Source organism: Aythya ferina, assembly GCF_964211825.1.
Source record: "Aythya ferina genome assembly, chromosome: 4".
NCBI classification, from domain to species: Eukaryota; Metazoa; Chordata; class Aves; order Anseriformes; family Anatidae; genus Aythya; species Aythya ferina.
Window position 1 is genome coordinate 68,468,953 of NC_140300.1, and position 21,767 is coordinate 68,490,719.

General features: G+C 45.2%; 1 protein-coding gene across 6 annotated transcripts in view; it reads right to left on the minus strand.

The window, feature by feature from the left end:
• UNC5C (unc-5 netrin receptor C) overlaps positions 1-21,767 on the minus strand; it is a 371,609-nt gene that overhangs the window by 232,416 nt on the left and 117,426 nt on the right. For 3 of the 6 annotated variants that reach the window (XM_084516955.1, XM_084516962.1, XM_084516959.1), the window contains one exon: positions 19,936-20,020. In XM_084516955.1, coding sequence (XP_084373081.1) covers positions 19,936-20,020 — 85 coding nt within the window. Of the gene's footprint in view, positions 1-15,232; positions 15,631-19,935; positions 20,021-20,211; positions 20,507-21,767 lie in introns of those variants that run through there. The other 3 variants (XM_084516960.1, XM_084516957.1, XM_084516961.1) reach the window with 2 other exon arrangements.

The following is a 21,767-nucleotide window of genomic DNA, read 5'->3' on the forward strand; positions in this document are numbered from 1 at the left end:
TTTCATTTTTTTTAAAAAAGCATTCGTAGAGTCACGGCAACTTTTCCATCTCAACAGACAAGATAGAAATCTCTCCCCAGTGAATACACTCTTGCAGAAACTGTAGCTTCTAACAGTCCTCAGCTGGTGCTGCACCGAGGCACGCGCTGAACTCAGGGAAGCTGCTTTGCTTCAGACACAGTGAGAGCACCAGAGACGAACACTTTTGCTGAAGGCCAGCTCTTTCACCTAGAAAATCAGCAAATCTAAGCATAATCGGAAGTTTCAAAAACTACAGCCTGGGGACTGAAACTTATGAAGAACAGATGGGGCTAAGTGGTACACACAATTTACCTGCGCACCTCAATACAGTAATATGCATTTATATGTATACATAAACCAGTTGGTGTCCATTTCCTTTCCAAACAAAACACCTTTGCCCTTCCCCAGTTCCAGACCCATGCTCCTAAACCATGTGGTTTTCATACACACAGGTTGTACTTGGTGGCCCTCAAGTCATGAAAATATAGCATTGCATAATTTCTCATTAAGTGTTTTGGCTACTATGGGAAGCCTTGTATTGCCAATTAGATAAGGGTGGCAGCTGAAAAGTAAAGGTCACATCGCCTGATACTCCACGGTAAACAACCCAGAGCACAAGTCAGGAGAACTGAATTTTGGGCCTAGGGCTATTCTCTGGACAACTCTTTACCCTGCTGGTAAGTGCATCTTCTTAAACAATATTTCATGGCCAACAGACTTACAATAGATTTGCATGAGCCTTTCAGTTGCATCTGTGGGAAGAAACCACGTAGGCTTACCTGAGCTATTTCAGCCCAGAAAGTCCTTGTTGTTACGTACTCATGAACACTAATAATTTCCCAGTGACAGTGGATACAGCCTGGCCTGCACATACACATAAAAAAGCAACTTGATATTTTTCATACACTGCAATGTTCTCAAAACCTTCAGTGCAAGGCCTCATACTACAGAAAACAGAGAACTGGGACTTCAGCTTTCCAAAATCAATGTGTTGCATACAGGAAGCCCTGTAATCTCCCTAGAGACAAGGACCTGTTGCACATTGTATATTTACACCTTTGCAAACCATAGTTATGTGTTCCTAGGTGCTCATATGTTGATAGTGATGCTTGATATTGATCACAAGATGATGACAACATTTATGAAAATACATTAATGTATCTTAACACACTGAGCATCTAAAAGCAAGGCAAAGTTAGGTGAAGTCTGGTCTTTCACTTAAGAAAACAAGCAATACAGTGGTTTTAACTTTGCTCTACAGGCAGTAGTACTTCAGGATACACCTGCTCCAGCGTGGGTTCACCATGGGCAGCAGAGGGACAACCTGCTCCACCATGGTCCTCTCCATGGCCTGCAGGCAAAGCTCTGCCTTGGCACCTGGAGCACCTCCTCCTCTCCTTCTTCTCTCACCTGGGTGTTCACCGCTCTGCTTGTCCAGAGCTTTTGCCCTTTCTTAAATATATTTTCACAGAGGCAATGGGTGGTGGGCTCAGCTGGGTCCTGCAGTGGCTTCATTAGAGCTGGCTTTGTTTCCTGTGGGTCAGCCCTGGCCTCTCCCCACAGAGGCCACCAGTGCATTACCCTTGTAACCAACACCTGTCTACTGCCACCCAATGCATGGAAACCAGCAAAGACACCCTGCAGTTTCCATCTGTCCTCTGCTCGCCTTGCATGGACACACACCTCGAGCACCTGAACATATCCCAGGCTTTGTTTTTTGTTCACAGCCAACTTCTGAGTATTGAAAGTGGAGGTAGGAAAAAGGTCTTCTTCTAAAACATCTCCTAACATTTCCACTTAACTGATAACAATTTTGAGTTGTATTCTTCGTTTTGAGGGAAGTTCAAGAAGCTCATGGCTCAGAGCAGAGAGCATTCCTGAAAGAGCCTGGCATATTTCTGGAGACTACTAGTTCCTTCAAAGAATGCAATCGCCAAAACATTTGCCAATTTATGTCAACTTACTGAGGGAATCCAACTGCAGAACAAAGGTAAAAATTCCCCCAAGTGAACGCTTTCCAAATTTGTCTTTCAAAATGGTACTTTGGTTGCTTTATTTCTTATTTCACTTTGCAGGGTAAAGGACATTCCAAAGTAAACAAAAATTGCAAAATGTTTTGGTTTACGTTACTGTTTTTCAGTGTCTTTGTTTGGGGCAGGGAAAAATGACTTGAGGGGTGACTATAAATCTTTTTACTAAATGTCAAAGCCATCCGCTGAACCGAACACATTGTGTGCACAATCCTAACTCATAAAGACTGTTTAGCAGCCTCATGCAACCCCAAATTTCTGTTGTAGACAGACTGTTGGTCTCCCTTCCCTTTTTCTATTGAAATACAGGCTCAAAGTCTTCCCAGCAAAACTGGGCCGAGTACACAGCACAAGTCTCCCAACGCTCGACTGCAAACTTCTGGTCACCTTAGGCTTTCACAGCCCTTTGGGGCTCTGAATTATCTACGTAAGAGTGTGAGTAGAAGCTGATTATGCACATGGTTCAGGTTTGGCATACAACAGACAGACATCCAGATGGATAAAAATAGCAAAACTTTCAGAAAGACAAAAAGTATTGGCATTGCAATGCTTTTTCCAATAAAAAAAAATCATGACTGTATTAGAGTCCCATGCCAATGTGAACAGCATCGCTTTCTTAGCTCCAGCATAATTCAATTACATAATTCTCCCAGCACATGAAAGTGTATATATTTATTTTTTTTATAAGCAAATACAATAATGATTTTTTTTAATAACTTACAGGAGGAATAGTGCAAGAGAGGAGGCAGAAACATATGGGAAAAGTCAATTTTGACCTATGTTTTATCCTTAAAACCCAAAAGTGGATTCAGTATTAAAATCAAAGCACTCTAAGTATATTGTGAAATATTTACAGCTGTTATTACTGCCTGATTCATGTGTGCCAGAGACCAGATTATTCAGACTGGTTTCACAAGCAATATGTTAGTAAACAGGATTTTGTTTGGTAATTATATTAAACATGTCCATATAAGCTTGGAATTAATTTCAAATGGTATTTTACTGTACTTGATAAAAGCACTAAGCAGCAAGAACTAATGATGGCAAGAAAAGTCTCCTCTCATTTTCAGTAAAGCTTTCCATGTGAAAATCTGTCAACATGAAAAAGTTACTGCTTGTAATGAAAGCCAGGCTTTAGTTCAGTAATATGTTTACATGTTATGTTCCAGAAGGGAAAAAAAATGCAATTGAATTACTCTCCTTAAAGTCTGTGGTTCACAAACACATGGTCTGCTCTGGGCACGCTACTAATGTCGACTCCTCCAGCCTGGGAAGAAAAAAATTCAAGCCAGCCTCATGACACATACGAGAGTTTTGCACTATTAACACGGTTTGTTAAGAGTTTAAGTGAGCCCTCTGGATGCGTTTGCAGGATTTTTGCTGTGGGTATGCCTACCCTGATCAGGTATTTAAGCTCTGCTCTTGTCAGTACTTGTACAAGGTTTCACTAATGGACTGATAATAGCAAAGAGGAGGTGGAGGGGGTTGTGAGCATGACAGCAAGCGACTAATTACCCCTCTGCTTCCAGCTCTCCCATTAGCTTACTAAACCACCCTTAGTCTGCCTCCACAAGGGCTTTATAGCACAATATCTGTTTTCAAAGCTGAATTCAAAACAACTTTTTAGGATTGCACTGATTGCCAAACCGAGTGTTAACCAGTGCTTCAGTGGGCCCCAAGACCAAAGCATGAGGTCCCTAGTCTGCTGGCTGCTTTTGAAGATAAATAACAAGTTAATTTCCACTCTTTTGACACCTGTCATGTTTCTTTTCAACAAACATGCACCATTTTCTCACCATGCTCCCCTGTCCTCCTCCTTTTGATATGCTGGTATGGGTAGATGCTATTTGCTGTACAAATGGTTAACTAGAACTGAAAGCTGTAGACATACAAACACAGTATCTTGACAAGCTAAACGTTTTCACACCACCACCATAATGAGACATATTTTCTAAATAATAGCCAGCAAATAACTTTTTTTTTTTTTTTTTTTTTTTTTTTTTAAATCCCATGGCAGCCCAGAGCTGCACATGACAAAGCATCCCACTGACTTCAGTAGAAACTTTTCCTGGACAAGGCCATAATCTATTTCAGAGTAAAGAACCAAACAGATAAGCACCTCTGAGGTTATTCTGTGTTACAGAAGACTGTACCCTAGATTTGCTAATTTAGCTTAAATTCACAAACCTGACACTCCTTGCTTCTCTTGTAACTACTTTTGTTTCCTGTTAATGCAGCCAGATGGGAACTTTAGTTTGATTACAACTTTCCCTACTTTAATGTGAACTCTTCATCTTACTATTATCAGATGACATTTGCTTTCCCTAATGTACATACTTTTAGAAAAATTACAGAAGTGCTATTGCTGCATTACATGAAAAATTCCAATGTACATTTAGCTGACATAGCATCAGCTGCTGTTTAAACTGGGCTTAGCTAATGGACTTTTAATGTCAGTGGGGTTATGTGCAGTTACTGGCTATTAGCAGGAATGGGCCCTTTCTATAAAAATCACTTTTCCTCAAGCGTGTTGTTTGAACATTCCTTCCTCTGATTTAGTGACTGTCACCAAATACAAAACAAATGCAAGGACGCTGGAATCTACTGTTATCTTTAAAAGCAACTTAACCTTAGCCCAGTCTCCATGAGCAACATACACGTCCTGCATTGGTAGTGGCAGATACAGAAACAGGAAAGAAAAAAAAAAAAAAAAAAGAAAAAAGAAAAAAGGACAAAAGACCAAATTTTTCTTGTCTTTTGCAGGTGAGTAAATCCCAAGCAATCCAGTGAAACTAATGAGATAGAAAGCAAAATTTGATCTAGTTATTGTCATCTGTTGATTTCCCCAAGAGAAAAGATCTTTGCAATGAAACCAAGTTCTCATCAAATAAGCTCATCAGTAAAATGTTAGCAGATGAATACTTCACACAATGTCACTTTGTCATTTTAATTCAGTTTTCTCCCTAAATGTTTCTTATAAATGCAAATTTAAGACTTTCCACTGGAGATTGCAAAATGATAGAAATGTTTACAAAGCTAGTAAATAAATTAGCACTTGTGTTTTCAAGATTTGGTGGGTTTTATCCAATAAGCTATGTTTAATACACAAGATGTACTCAGGACTCGTAAAGCACAAAAGCTAGCAAAAGCTGAACAATTTTGCCTTTTTACTGTGCTTGTGAAAGGGAGACGGCACTTCTCATTCCACAGCCTAACCCAGGATAATTACCACTTTCGTTACCAGCTACCAGGTTACATTTCTAACTCCAGCCTCAGAAGCCCATGCTTTTAGAAGTAGAGGGCTTTAGCTCAAAAGCAACTGACTGCTGAGGCAGGAAATTGCCATGCATTTGTGTGTAATAGATATTTATGTAGGTATCTGCCTACAGCTGGTGACATTTGGCTGTCAGTGTTCCTACCTGTGACAAAACCCAAGAGAAAAAAAATAATGTGACAAAGCCCAAGAGAAAAAAAAAAATACCTGGAAGAACCTCGACAACAGATTTTCAAGTAGGGCATGGTATTCATCTCACTACAGCAAAGCCACGTCATGACACGTAGGTGGAATTGTACAAATTATTGAGTTTAAAACAAACAAACAAACAAAAATAAAACAACACACACAACCAAAGTTGCCAGCAAAGGAAGGCCAAATCAAGGTCTGTACATCCTGGAGACTCACACTCTTGTGTTGACACATGTATTTTTAACCCAGAACCAGCTCAACCCCTGTGTCCTGGCTTTGAAATTAATGGAGCTATATTTTTTGTTGGCCACAACCTGGTCTCATATAGTGTAAGTCTCTCCCTGATATAAGTACTGGGGTGGTGGTGGTGGAAATAAAGGAAACCAATAGTTCACTGATACCTCAAGTACTGAACTTTCTAGCTACAAACTTCCTAGTTACTTCATAGCTAAGAAATCAGGAATTTCCTATTTTCTAAGGTGCAGTTATTTTAAATGAGGAAGAAAAGGAAAAACAGCACTCGCATCCTTGTCAGCACAGATATGCCGCATAAGAAGATCGCTGCATTTTATTTCAGCAAGAGACTGAAAAAGTTACCCTCACCTTCAGAAACTGGTGAGGAAGCAGAAAGGAAGTCCCTAAGCTATGTTTGCAACGTCTGCGTGAAAGGAATTTTTAATGGGCATGATGATTTGCCAAAAACTAGCGCAGCTTTTGGGCCAAAGAGCTTACAGCAAGGAATACTAGTAATTCATGAGCCAATCCAGTGAGAACAGCACTGGTACAAGGGCACATTCTGCACCGTTTAATTATAACCCCATCCCTTAACTGGACAGAACTCGGGTTTTCCATAATAAACTCAGATTTTCAGATCTGCAGTGACCAAGTTTGAGAGGGGAAACTTTATCTCCTCCTAGCTGAAAACACTAGTGAGTTTTGTCCTAATCCTAAAAGAAAAGCCCAAGCCACAGAGGTTTCACTGTAGTCTCAGCTGGCTGTAGACAATCCAAAATCTCAGCCTGGACACCTCGCTGCTATGCTTTTGGCTCTGGTTGCTGTTGGAAGGCGTGGATGCCGTATGACTGAGAGGCGAAAGGAATACATGTGCTAACTCCATGAGTAGCCAGCAAAACTGGGAGATATGTTATTGAAAGGGGAAATTAATTCAGACCAAGAGAGTGTGCGTGTGTGTACTCCGAATTACTCCCAGCAAATAGGAGCAACTCTGTTTCAGTCCGTGTAGGCAAATCGGACACATGAGAACAGAATCAGTCTCACTTGCTATTCTGTCCCACTTCGTATTCCTCGATTTTGGTATGAATGAACTGCAATTAACCTCATTCAGAGAGACTATATCATCATTTTATTTAAATATGTAAACTTCTGAGTATAAACATATGTTGGTACTGAATAAGACAAGCTACGTATCTATACAATACATAAACACACCAAACATCATAAGGGTAGAGCAATTCACGTTCCAAGCATTATTTTAGCAAGTTTATGGTTAGAATATACCTCTCAAAGAATCTCTGAATTTCTAATAATCTCATAGTGATCGCTTCCTCCTGCCTCGCATGATATGTACTAAATTCAAGCAAAGAAACATCTGTGGAAAAAAGATGAGTTCAAACAAGTTTCCAAAACTATGGCAATGGAGTCAAACGCTTTTGACAGATCAGTCAAGGTTTACTTGCCTGTTCCCTCCTCTCTAGCTGATGAAATTCAAGATTTCTCAAACAATCACATCCAAGCACTCAGGGGACCAAGGAAAACGTGCAAGCTTTCCTTTCTCTCAAAGGATACACCATTAATCCACAGAGCTTAACGTTTCAACCTCTCACTCAATATGAGGCTAAGAAATAAAGCTACTTTACTTCTTGAAAATAACTAAAAAGGGATTGGGAGGAACTATCTAACAAGAAAATGCTCAGCTGTTGCCAGGCCAGTAAAATCTTTCCAAGCTCCTTAGCATTACTGTTGATAATGTTACCTCCAGGAGAGAAAAAAGCCGTTGATTTAATTGCCTGGGTAACCTCATAGCTTGTGCCACTGGTAAGGCAGCAAGGTCCTTTGGAGCGTAAGTTGCTTCATTCAGATGAACGACGTACAGTTGAATAAGATATTCCTGAGTTAAAGAATAAAACAAAACGAAACAAATCCACCCTAGGCGGTGATCCTTATTCCATTTACAGCTGTGTTGCAGTCCTCTGCTATCACTCCATGCAAATTTGGGATAATGCTGTGCATTTCACGGGAGTAAATGAGCCCACCCTAAATATCTGCCAATGTAAAGACACAGCTTCCAGGAAGCATCCTTATTCTGAGCGATGGCGTGTGGGTTTGCCCTTCATTTTTTATACATTTTTTGAGATAACAGCATATATAAACAAACTGCTGAGGGAACCCAGAAACTTCAACATTGGGAAAGCATTTGAGAGCCCTATGTAGCATGGCCTCTGCAGCCCCCATCTTTGGCCTTGGCTGAGAAGTAGAAGGAGGGACCGCAGCACCAAACACCACCTCTGGCATTCAGAAGCCTCCAGTTCTCACTTTGGCTTCCACACACATTTGCTCCGCACCCTTAGGTGATTCACCTTACATCTCTCCACCAAACAGAGATAAAAACAGCTGTATTCCCAGTTCAGCAAGACAGATTAAAAATTAGGAAATTAATGGGATGTGACAAATGAGAGCCTCCCATTATCTCCAGCAATCCAACCACGTAGCAAAGCCATCCTGAAAAGGTAACCTCAGATGTCCCCCATCAGTGCCACTAGCTGATGTGAGCATACACAACTTATTTGCTGTCTCCTCCTTGCTCTGCCAATGTAGGACTCATAACAAAGGAAATTTGAAGAGGCACTAAGCAATGCGGTATTGCATACTAATGTATGGGAAGCCCCTGCTTTTATGGGATTTCTGCACACCCACACAAGCTAGAGCAGCTGGGAGAGCTGTATTTGGGGAATGGCAAGGGCAGTCCCCTAAACCCAGTGCTGCCTGTCCTTCCCGAGTCAGGCACCATGGCGAATCTGGGTCTCTCCACCTCAGTCTGTATCAGAGTCCAATCAGTGCAATAAAAAAAAAAGAGGATGAGACCTAGAAAGTGCTGTAAATGTGTGCCTTAACCAGTGCCGAACCAGGACTATAAGTCAAGTTTAACAGAGTTTTTTTGGAAGGCTGGTTGGACTTTTTTGAGAAATGGAAATGAAAGCTGTTATTGTCAGAAGATTCCATAACTTTTTTATTTCTCATTTTTACTGAGCATCTGAGAGATTTTCAGACGGGGTATGTAAAAACAGTTTGGCCAGCATGGCAAATATTTGATGCATTATTGACCTTTTCACTAAAATAACTGAATCTCTTCTGGTTTTGATTAGGGTTTCTTTTCTTTTTTCTTTCTTTTTTTTTTTTTTTTTTCAGTCTCACCCCCCTTCCCCAGTGCAAATAAACAAAATTGATTTCTTCTCCCCCCATGGAGCTTTCCATATTGATAAAAAGGTTGGTTTTAAGTGAAACTGTTTTTACATGAAGCTTTTTTTTTTTTTTTTTTTTTTTTGTTCCACCGGCTCAAGCTTTTGGATAATAACATGCCAAGCTATAAAGGGACTCCCCAAATCCCAGTGTTTGGTGAATTAGGAGGAAATCCCATGCTTCCTGCTTAATGTACGTGCGATGTGATTTGGGAAGGAGTTATGAAAGCAAACAGGAAGCTGTTCTTGTGATGACTACCTAGGGGGAAGGCTATGCACGAGCATCTCCGAGGTTACGGCAAGCTGGGAAAACCTCTGGCAGCTCTTGCCCAGCACTGTGAGTCGCTGTGCCTTACTTGTGAATGCTGTTTGGATCAGCAGAGCCAGCCTGGAGGAAAGTGACGGGAACACAACCACAGTTTGGGGCTTTGCTTCACCTTTTCCAGCAAGTGTGCATGCCCACGGCTTACAGTCAGATTTATGCCACGTGCCTACCCTCAAAAGATGGATCTAAACAGAAAAGAAAACACACCACACAACTGATGTTCTGCAAAATGTTTAAGCATACCCATTATAAAACCAATGACAATGCTAAATACATCCTCTCTCTATCACACTGCCAGAGTTTGGGGTTGGAATATCTGCAGACGACCTCATTAAATAAAATAGAGAGAAACAAAAAACAAAGTACATGCAAAATTAAGGGGAATGTTGTTTCCATTTGTTCAATGCAAGCTGCTTCATAACCTTTTCCATTTTGACCATAATTTCAAATGCTTGCTTACAAATGATGCAAATTAAGTCTGCCTTTGCATACAGTTGGCCTCCCAGAAGACTCAATCCCATTTCCTTCAGATCACCTCTTGGATAATGTTATGATGGAAAGCTCCAGGGGCGCCTGCTCCCGAGACTGGACTCTACGGAGCACACACAATAAATCACTTCAAACACCGCCATCCCTTCAGTCCTTGGAAGCAGTTAGCACTGAACTGTGCCTCTGTACAACGTTGTTCTGCAGTTCTGTTGACGAAGGTTGTAGCCAACTGGAAAACCGCCGCGTGTCTCTTATCCCTAACAGTTAATCCTTGACTTAGGCTTTAAAAGCTCACGCTGTTTTATACCTCTGAGTCGAACATGGAAGCGAAGATGGCTAATGAAAATGACAGGCAATGTAATTACTGCTTTATTGGCACCAGTGCCAAGATCTCTGCCTGCTAAACTGGAATACCTCCACTGGGTGGCTAACAATGCGTGCACTTCGCTAATATACGCTCCTCTCCCCACCTAGAAGGGACGACAGACAGAGGGGGAAAGGCAATGACATTTTATTTTATTACAGTGCCATATACATGTATGAAACATATTGCACAAGAAGGGCACTCGTGATTAAATGAACCTTTATTTCAAAGGTCTGACATGTTTTAGATGACAAACCAGTGATCTGAATGCTTGAGACGCACATTGAGTCAAATCCTATTTGTCTAAATGCCAGCTAACCATCCACTATTTTGAAATTTACTTAGAAAAATCACCATTATTATCAATTAAAACATATGTTTATGATAAGATACAAAAGTGACTGTTGTTTCCCTTTTTCCAGAACTCAGGAACCGGATTCCTCAAAAATCCAATGATTTAAAAATCCAGAAAGACACCAGAAAGCAAGAAACATATAAATCAGGTTACTCCAAACAAGCCTACCTAGCTGATAGCCTGAAATAAGAGTAGCTTCACTTTTCAAACCACAACTCTCCTCAGTGTTTTCCATACACACAAAACTAATCATACACAGCTCAGAAATACTCAATTACTGGCCTACCAGCCCGAGCTCCTCTCACCTACCATGAGAACTGATGCTGCTCTGTGTCCTGTTCAACTGAACAGACTCTGCCTCTAATCATCAGTCTTCTACTTGTGCAAAAATCAAGGTATTTATCTGAAAATGCCCAATAAATACAACCCACATTTTCTTCTCTCTTGCTGTGCAGACCAGCTATGGAAGTGATTTGCCTGGCTTTGGAACACGGCTGTCAGACGTGCTGTGTTTGGAAAATCAAATTAGGAAAATCTTTTTAATAGGGTTAATGCTCTTTCCTGTTTCTGAGTTTGGATGTCACACACAAAGTGAGTCCCAAATTATGGTGAATAACGAGGGGTTTGAAATTATTATGAAAAAAAAAAAAAAAAAAAAAAAAGTTGTGTGACAAAGGGTCCATATAAAATAACTGAGTGTAAACATGCAGGGTGAAATGCTGAGATGCACTAGCGCATGCTTACCACACAGAAGAATGACAAGGACAGTAATGCTGAAAATCCATCAGAAGGGGGCTGTATTTGATGCACTTTTTTTTTTTTTTTTTTTAATAACTGTTGTAACTGGCTACTGAAGGCTGACGGAACAAACGCCCAGATTCTGACTCCCTTATTCCCAGGGAGAAGCTCTCTCCTCCACAGACGGATCTCTCGACTTCATTTTAACCCTGCTGAAATCACACCTCAGCCAGCCAAGGCAACCTGGAGGGGCCACCTTTCTTTCAGTGAAGCCTCCGGCAGTCCTAAAATGTTCCTGGGGATGAGCAAGGGCTGCAACATCCGGCCCAAACTCGTGAACATCCCTGAGATCTGCAAGAGCACATCCCTTTAGAACAGATTAATGTTCCAAATGGGTTATCTGTTTGCAGTGAAATACTGCTTGGCTTTACTGATGCAAATACAATTACATCCACACGACCAAATACAAGGGGTCCACTGATGCATCAAGAGAATTAAATCCATTTCCCCCCCTTTTTTCAACGAGATGCATTTAGGTATTTAATCACGAAGTGCATCCCCAAAAGGTTAGTACGTTCACATGTTGTGTTTCACTTTTTCCACACCAAGCATTTTCAAACTGCTGCTGTTGCTAATAAAGGCTGTGCTGGGGTAGGACAAATATCTGCACATATGGCTCTTTTAGAGTTTTCTTCTTAAATTATCAGTTTAATTTAATTAGGTTTGAGGGGTTAAGCGTCAAAAATGTAGTAATTTGTTGTAAAGGAAAAACTGAAACAAAAACTGATTAATATGCAGCCCTTTGACTTTTCTATCCATCTCTTCAGTATCAGTCTGTATGGCTTGTCACTGCAGATACATAGCCCACCCTCCCTCTTGTCCCACCTAACCCTAAAAAGAGAGTGGGGCCACAGGAAAAAGTTCTTCAAACACTTTTACTACCCAGATGACTGCTGGAAAAGTTGCTCTGTGGGCAGATAGCACCGAGATGCTGGGCACAGGTTGGTGCTTGGGTCCAGAGGTGGTTGCTCTTCTTTTTCACACATTGGGGCAATTGAATTCTCCTTCTGATGTGGCTTTTTATAGTGGTGTAATGGATATGGCAAACAACACATCAGAGTTGGTTTTGGCTTAATAATCCCCCTGGCCCCATTCACCCCCCTTTAAAAGTTACGGGCTCTCTCCAGCATTGGGCCATTTCCTGTTCTCTCCTGATAACAACGGAAAAATACTTGAGACAGCTTCAGATAATAAGATAAGAAATGCTAATAAAAAAGTGTATTTAGGTCTGCTGAACAGCTTACAGGAGGATTCTGGGATGCAGCGATACGAATCTGTCTTTAAGGAAGCGTGGAGGCTGGTCCACCAAATACTCAATTGATAAATTTATTTTCCAAAAAGCAATGGAAAAGGAAAGCATGAAAGCAGAAGCCCCAACAATGCCCACAGCTTCCCTAGCCTGCTTCAAAAGATAAAGCTGGTTGAAGAACGGAGAAGAAAAGCAAAATGAGAAATAGCATTAGCAGCAAGTACTGGGAAAAAAAAAAAATGTATAGAGCCTCGTTCTCTTCCCATCCCCACCTCTTAAAATCATAGCTACGTGGCAGTGGTTGCGGTTTGCAGACACCCCTTTAAGGTTGTTTTGGGGTTGTTTTTTTCCTTTTCAAGGTATCACAGGTGAAGACTGAATTGTTTGCATGATTAAAACCAAGCCAGCTGGCTCCAGACCCACTGAAAATCAGAAGACCAAGACCAGTTTGGAGGTTAGGTTCCCCCTATCCCATTTCTTCTGCTTCCAAAGGACTGTGAACAAAACCACGAGCAGAGTGGTTCCATTTTGGAGGAGATGGACCAGCTGGAGGAAGACTGGAGAATGGGGTTGGGTAAGGATCTCTTTAACGTTTGTGCATTTTTGGAAATATATAAATAAAGCAGTGGTGAAACTTTGCCCAGTGCTATATGGTGAGAAAAATTCCTGAAGAGGGCATAGTTAAACTGTTGATTCATTGCCTTACAGAAGCACTACGTATACACACATGAAGATCACCAAGGCAAACACTGCTCAGACAATCCCCCAGCTCTGGGAAAGATGCCAAAACCAGGTCTGCACCCAAACCCTGCACCCACTTCCAGCAAACAGGAAATGAAAATAAAAGCGGGCATGGAAAAATGACTCAAAACCAAAAGATTACCTCCCGGCCACAGTCCCTGTTTTTTCCACCTGGTTGTAGAAAGTTTGTGACGTGGCAAACAATGGAAAACGGTGCTGGGGACCTCTTGCTCCCTCTCTCAGTACATGAGCACACCTGCACCCACCAGAGATCCTGAACCCATGCCTTCCTGCCCAGCATCCACACAGGCACCATCCCAGAATCAGAGCCCTTGACTTTTTCCCCTTTCCCCTCTTCTTTCTCCCATCTCCTCATCTCCCCTCTCCCCAGGTGTGTGTGCATCCTTTCTGCCCAGCAGCATTGCATTACACACGTGTGGCAGTGAGAGGCCATCGGAGCGGGTGTGGGTGCCCTGTGGTGGGGAGACGTGCGGTCTGAAGCAGCTAGAGACACAGCACGTCCCTTCTTCCCCTCTCGGGCCATCTGTCACGTGAATTCGGGGCTCCTTTCTGTGCCAGGTCCAGCCACCCGAGGGGCTCTTCTCCCTTTCACACCCCCTGTCTGCACAGACTGACACACAGGCACTGACATCTCGGTCTACACGCACGCTGTGCTAATAAAACCTCTAAAAACAAAAAGTCAAGCCTGCCCAATCTCCACCACGAAACCAAGCAGGGAAAGAAAACGATGCAGAAATGTGACACGGCGCATAATGAATTCCGTACTCCCATTCTCTGCAACCTCCTTTTCATGACCAGGTTTCTGATATCCCCACGAGATAAATGCCCGGCACATTAAGGAAACATGACTCTGAGGACGGAGCAAGTACCAGCGGGGAAGGGATACGCGCAGTGACATGCACAGACACGATGTAGGGCGCATCCAGCCCCTGCCAGCAAGCCTACGGCTCCTGAAATCCTGCCGGGGCAGCGGCACTCACAGCAACCCACACGGCTCTCCGGGCAGAAAGGCCAGGGCAGAGCGTGCCTTGTAATGGCCGGGTGAGAGCCCGGGGTCAGGTCTGTGTGGCCGTCTCAAGTGCCTCTCATCGGGGATGCTGGGGGGAGAAAAGCAGCATTCTTCCACTCGCGTTACGCTAGCACCTCCAAATCAAGGCTTCGGTGTGCGCTGTGTTTTCCTGGTGGCATATAGGGGGAAAAAAAAAAAAAAATCGGCTTCTAAAATTCCTTCCTCTCTCTACCCGTGTCACCAGGAATTTGCAAACGCTTTACTGAAGCCGAACATCCTCGCCGTGTGCGGTTGTGCCCACATGCAGCAGCAACCTCCCTCTCCCCGGCGCTGAGGAGCTCGCAGAAAAGTATTTCCCAGCAGAAGCCACCATTTCCACTTGAGCTCTAACTCCCGGGAAGAGAGGAGAAAAGCACCGAGAAAGTTTTATCTGGCAGCGGCTCGCACGAGAAGAAGCCTCCCGCTGTGCCTGCCTGCCCTGCGGCAGCCCCAGCCGGTGCCACCGCGCCGGGGCTCTTTGTGATGCTCCCCACACATCCCCGGGGCGCACGGCGGAGCGAGGCACTCTCCCTCTGGCAGGGGCACCGACACCCAGGCGCTGGCAGAGACGGATTTAGCAGTCCTCCGGCGCAGGGGGGAATAAAAATAAAGGCGACGCCGCGGCTCCCTCCGGCTCCATCGCGCTCCGGGGCGTGCGCCCGCAAGCGGAGCCCGGCGGGGCTGGAGCTGCCGCTGCCCCCCGGCTCCCCCGGACCCTCTCCGGTCCCACGCCGCTTCCCGGGGACCCTCCCCACGCCCGTGCCCGGACGGGGCGGCTCACGGGTGGCGAGAAAACCCCTCCTGGCCTCGGCACCCCGCAGGTCTCCCCCTCCCGCTCCGCTGCCTCACCTTGCGCGGCGGAGCCGGGCCGGCTGGCCCCCAGGACGGCCAGCGCGGGGAGCACCACGGTGTGCAGCAGGTATCCCAGTCCCAGCCCGCAGCGGGCCGCCGTGCCCTCCAGCCCCTTCCCCATGGCCGGAGCGCGGAGCGCCGCTTCCCGGAGGCGCTCAGGCTGCGCGGGGGGCGGCTCCGCTGGCCGGGGGGGGGCAGCGGCACAGCATGGCCGGGCTCGGAGGGGCGCGGAGCGCGGCGGAGAGATGCTTTCCCGAGGGCTGCGAGGCACGGCGAGGCTCGGCACGGCACGGCACGGCACGGCGAGGCTGGGCACGGCTGCCTCCAGCCCGCAACCCGCGGGGCGGGGACGGGCGGGGGCCGGGCCGGGCCGGGCTGGGGAGAGGGGCTGCGCCGCCCGCCTGCGATCAAATGCGAGCAGGAGCCGAGGAGCGAACCCAGAGGGAAAGGGGGCGGGGGAGGCTGGGAACCACCCGCCGCAGACCGGCCCCCGCCGCCCGCTCCCCTGCGCGGATGGCGAGGCGCGCACTGGCGCTCGCAGCCAGCCCCCCGCTGCCCGCCCGGGTGGGGGACACGGCGAGGGGCTGCACCGGGGGGAGCCGTCCCCGAGGGGGCTTCTTCCCCTTACCCCCCCCTGGTCCCTCCCTCCAGGCTGGGGGCACCCCGGCTCCTCCCCTCGGACCCCAAATGCTGTCCCCTGCCCCCCCCAAAATGCTCTCCCCTGCCCCCCGCCTTCGCCGCGCCTCCAGCAGATCTCGCTCAGCGGGGTGGCAGCGCCCGCAGCTGGGGTTCGCTGCTCGGCCGGGGCTCGCTCGGGTTTTACCGCTGTCCGGGAGCTCGTGTCGGTTTGGGGTTTCTGTCTCTAACTTGCTTTTCCCTTTGCAGAGCCCAGGCAGGTGGTGACCGGCCCCGGCTTCTCCCATGCCAGGTTTTGCCAGCGCCAGGGGGCTGCAGCCCCGCAGCTCTCCGCACCCCGCGGTGCTCCGGGGAGCCTCTCCTTCCCCAGCCCCGAAACTCAACCTCGCAGGGCTGCCTGCGAGACAAGGAGAGCTGTTTTCTGCAGCTAGCACCTTCCCAAACATGCTGGCTTTGCCTTCTGCCCTCGGCAGGAAAAAGTAGCAGCGAGTGGCGATGCTGTAGGAGGGTTTCCCAGGGGCCACGGGAGCTGCTCGTCCCCACAGAGGCTCCATCACCCCCACCCCGTGACTTACAGACCATTTCCATCTCTAGGGTTGGGGTATGTTGTGTTTTGATGTTGTTATTATTTTGGTTTGTTTTTGCAGGGGTCTTGTTCTCCTCCTCAGCAGCTGACACAAAGCTGCAGTGTGACAGGGAGGTAATGCTTCTTTTTTTGAACAGGCACAGAGCGAGAAAAAGGGGCAGGTTTGGGCCTGGGAGGCTCCATCATAACCCTGCAGTTGAGTCCTGAGGCTGAGTGGAAAGGGAACTCTGAACAAGGAGAACTTGGCTGCAGAACAGGAGCTTTTTTTTTGGATCACATGTGCTCCTCACACATCCCCAACATCACGCTCCCCAGCCTCATGTCTCAGGTTGGTCGGCAGCAGAGCGTTTCTCCATGTACGGTATTTGTTCACCAGTTTTGCCATAACTTGGTAAAGTCGGGAGCTTCTCCCATTTGTCTGGTATTTACTGCTTCCTTGTGCTAAGAGAAACTTTGCAGAGGCAAGGAACCAGACCCCGGAAAGATGCCGTGTGTGGAAGATATATTTGCTGCGGCACCAGCTGATGGGCACATCTACTGCCACAGGGGACAGGGGAGGCAGGGCTGGCTTCTCCATTAAACTGAGTTAATTTATTTTTGATGTTTTGGGGCTTCCCAGGAGTATTACCTATAGTTCCAGGCTTAGTTTCTAGTTAGTACCTCAGTGACCTCATTAAAAAGGTCCATCCCAATTTCAAGTCGATGTCCCTGCAGCCCTGCTCGGGGGTCCCTGGTGGCTGCCAACCTGTCAGCCTCTCTGCCCCCGTGTAGGTGCATGGGGAGCATCGCTGCTCCACAGCCAGGACACGAGTGATGGCATGGGGACAGCTAGTTCAACTAGGGGACAAAGCAAGTCTTTTCCTGATAGCCAAGTTGTGGCAGACAGCAGAGGAGAAAGGGCAGTGCAGCCTGAGGTGTGGAGGAATCACTTTCCTACTGGAAGGGGGCATACTTTGACCTGGAGGAGCTGGTTGAAGCAGCAGCACTAAACAGGGGTCTGTCTTCTCTGGAAAAAGGGCTTTCAAATCTTTCTGTGCTCAATTACACGTAAGAGTGCATCCAAAGATGCTACATGTGCCAAAACCACTGAGCATCCTTAGAGGTCCTCCATGCACATGACAAATGCTGCTTGCACCCGGGCTACCCCAAATGCCACTGAGCTGGATTTTGCCTGGTCAGGAGCCAGTCTGCCCCATGAGCTCTTTACCTTTCTCCCAGTGAGATAAGCAGAATTATTAGCCCAGTTTAATAAATTTCAGATTTGACAAAGGAGTTAAAGGATGGAGGTAATTCAGGGATTTGGGATTAGAAAGTGCAAATTGCCTGGATTTATTCCAAAAGTGGTTGCTTCCTTGTTGTTACTGTTGCTTGTTTGTTTGTTTTCCTTATAGAACCTGATTGGGGAAGATGTTTTCCTGACTGTTTGAGAAGCAAATGACTTAAAAGTATACCCAAAGTTAAGCTTACCATTTAGTCATCTTTAAATGTTCTTTAAAATCACTGAAGAGCCTTCATAAACACATCTGAAGCAGAAGTTAATCTCCAGTTTTCATATTTAGACAGAAATGAAGTGTCAAACAGTTTGCTTTGAAAAGTGGACTTAAGTGCGTAACAGGTGCCACTTTAGTTGTTTTTTTCAGCTAGGTTCAAGAAATAGCAACTTCAAATTACACATCCATAGCAAGTGACTATGCAACATTATTAGGTTTTATAAGTGATATAAAATATTTTAAATTTTTCTTTTAAATTTATGTACTCAAGGGTTTGTGGTTTTGTTTGTTTGTTGTGCTTTTTTTTTTTTTTTTTTTTTTTTTTTTTTTCCAAAATAGAAGTTTTTAAAATGAGAGTTAGGTTATAAATCAATACTTGAAATTTTTCACCCCTGCTGCCAGCTCTGGAATTTCAAACTCTTGACAGGCAGTTTCTGAAAGTGCAGAGCTAGTAAATTTGACTTCAATGTGTTTTATTGCCCAAACATCTGGAGTTACAAAACAGTCAACTAGAAGGCATACTGGATTGGAGAAGCCATATCAGCTTTCATAACTGATATTGTGAATGTTAGTATAAGCTACCACCTTTTGCTCTAGATATTTTCTAAAGATTTTCTGCATTTATAACAATTCATACAAACCTTAATCTAATTACAGAGCTCAAGGGACAGGTAATTTATAGTTTCTTTTGGTACAGTGGCACAGCTCAGGGAATGTGGTACATTGCAGCAGGCACTGTGCAAAAACAGAGTCCCGATTCCCATTGCAAAGATTTGGGAAATTTTTCATTCATGACTGGAATAGAGGTAGCAATTTACCCTGTGTTAGGTGAGACTTGAGAAGTGCTGGTTTGAACAAGCAGAGGAATCTCGTCCCTGGGTTGATGGTTATAGGTAAGACTCAGTAAGCCATCCTCGCACTGAGCATCACGTCCCTAGGCAGACACTGCTCTTTCTGGGCACCTCCCCTGAGGAAACCCTTGTCACACAAGTGTTAATAAGGGATGCAGATTCAGGCTCCACATCAAGTGCTTATATTTGGTAGTCAGGATGCTCTCAGCTACTGAAATACACCTAAAGCAGCATGAAGTACTTGAGCGAGGGCTGTATTTTGCAAGCTCCTCCGCTGACTGCAGTGCTGGGTAGCATGTGGCATGCATGGCATGGAAGGTATATCACACACCTGCTTTTGGCTGTGCCATTCCCTCAGGCTCTGCCATGCTGCTCTTATTTTATGGCAGTGCCAGCATAGCATAATCAAAAAAGCAGGTGTGAGACGTGTCTTACTTCCCTGACATACATACCGCAAGCCATCAAATGTTGCGGTTTTATCTCACTGCTTAGGTAGGCAATTCCTCCCTCTGTGATTACCTTGTGTGATGCTGTGGATCAGCAGATGAAACTACCCTTCTGATATCCTACATTTCAAGAGCAACACAATATCATTCCCAGTTGAAACTTTTGATGATTTTTTGTCATGCTGGGAATGACTGTTTGTGGTGGAATTGCGGCCTGAGAAAAATTTGTTTCAGAGCTAGCAAAATCAATGTAAACAAGTGACTGTGTTTCAGCTTCCAAAAATTGGAATCATAGCTCACTACTTTGTTTACTCATTTAGGGAACCAGATCTTCCAAAGATCACCCAAGCTCATGAGTTATACTGGAGTGCTAAATTTTCAGTACAGACATTATATTAGCAGGATTGTGGGTCAAGATCTGTGTCACTACCCAGAGAAAAGGGGTTTAAACTGTTTCACCTCATAATAAGCAACACTCCAGAGCTGTGCTGAATTAACTGCAAAGCCATTTGATGTCCTGCTTGCAATACCTTTTTGAATGCACATGCTCCCACTTGTTTAATAAATTGATGGCAATTAATGTTACCCACACTGTTCTTCCAATCAGTCTGGCTTCTCACAATGTCTGAAGAGGACATTCTTGAACTAAAGGAACATTTCAAGCAATTATGCTATAGGCCAAATTCTGTACCTGTATTCCTGCTGGACATCCTCCTGTTGATACTGAGCTTGTAACTCGTGCAACAAGATGCTGCTGGAGCTGGGGACTCACATGCCTAGGGAATAAAGATAAGCAAAAAAAAACCTCAAAGGTGTTCTTTCGCTAGTCAGGGACATTATATTTTGAATGGCAGAGGGGCTCAAGTTCCTTGCCCCTGGAAATCTTTGATCACAGATTTTGGAAACCTGTGCCCTGTGACTACAGCCAAGTAATATACCCAAAGAGTTTTTCCTTCATCTGAGTTACCTGTACACAGATCACAGATTTCCTATGAATTTATTCGCTCCTCACGTTTGTTCGGTGAATATTTGCTCTGAGCAGCTCCCGAGCCGCAGCTCATTCAGGCACAATTCACCGCGAGCATCTGACGAACGTACTCCTGCGGGGCGGTACGGTATCCAAACATTCCCCATCTCCAAAAAAAAATTAAAAAACCGAGAGAGTTTGGTCCTTTAGGGCTCCGTACTCCTTCCCCCGGCGTCCCGCAGCGCAGCCCCAGCCGGTGAGCCCGGTGCTGCGATGCCGGTGGCCGCGGCACAGCGCTGGCGGCTGCGGCCGGCAGAGGGAGGCGTGCGACATCTCCGGCGGCCCCGGCCCCGCAGGGAGCGTTTTGTCCCCGAGCAAAGCCCTCCTGGCCTGGCCCGGGTACAGCCATATCGTCCCGCAGCAGGTTGCTCGAGCTTAGGGGAAAGGCGTGAGGAGGTTGAGAAGTGGCCCGGTGTGTTGCACAGCACGGCTGCGCTCCTCTCCCCACCGACTGCAAAAATCTCCCCAGTTTTTGCAGCATTGCTGCTGCAGATCTGTCTTTGGGATGAATGTGGCCATGACTGACAGGTGCCGGTCTGTATCCCGTGTTTATCCCCATCATTTTGATGGGTCTCTCTTTCTCCATTTGCTGTTTTAAGGACTCCCTTTTCCCTGATACACTTTATGCAAAGTGCCACTAGAAAGAGCTACAACTGCAGTATTTATTAGTCTGCTTCTTAGGGCAGCACACTGAGAGCATGCAGAAAGCAAGAGTAAGGAAGTATAAGGAAACTTTCCAGCAAAAGACATTTAAGACGATGCTCTTTCTATAAAGAAACAAGTTTTCCAAGAAACTTTCTCAGAATGGTTAGCAAGATCTCATTCTTACACAGGACATTTTGGTACTGCACAAGAGGGTCAACTTGCACACACATCTGCATTACCTTAATTTGTCTTCTTCTAGATCAAAAATGGTATGTTTTTCATTGTCAGAGATTTTCTTCGTGGTTAAATGTATCTGCAGGTTTGTGCATGAGCTATTTGGCAAAAGCAGATCACATTAAGCAAATGATGGGAGTCTGAGCATGTGGCAGAGGACCCAGTCTTCCCGCTTACATTTGCTTTGTGAGAAAAAAAGGCAAGGCAACTACAACCAGATCAAAACTTTAGCCTCACTTTATTTATGTTATTTTATCATTATTGTTGTTATTATTACTATTTTCAGTTTGAAACTTGAGAAACTGTTCTGTTGTACAGTGGCTTCAAAATGCAATGCTCCCTGTGGCTGCTCTACTGCACCTTCCTAGCATGCATTTACTGATGTATAGCCAGATTATCTTTGTGTTTTGTCACCTTTCACTTATCTTTTTTATCTTTTTCTTTTTTTCTTTTGTCCTTCTGTCCCCCCCCCATTATTATTATTTTAATTATTTTATTATTATTATTATTTTTTTTTTTTTATCCCAGAAAGAGGCTTTCATAAGGAAACCCTCAAATTCCTGAGCAGAGTGTTCGACAGTAGGAGGGAAGCTGCTGTAGGCGCCTGTAGTGCAGTG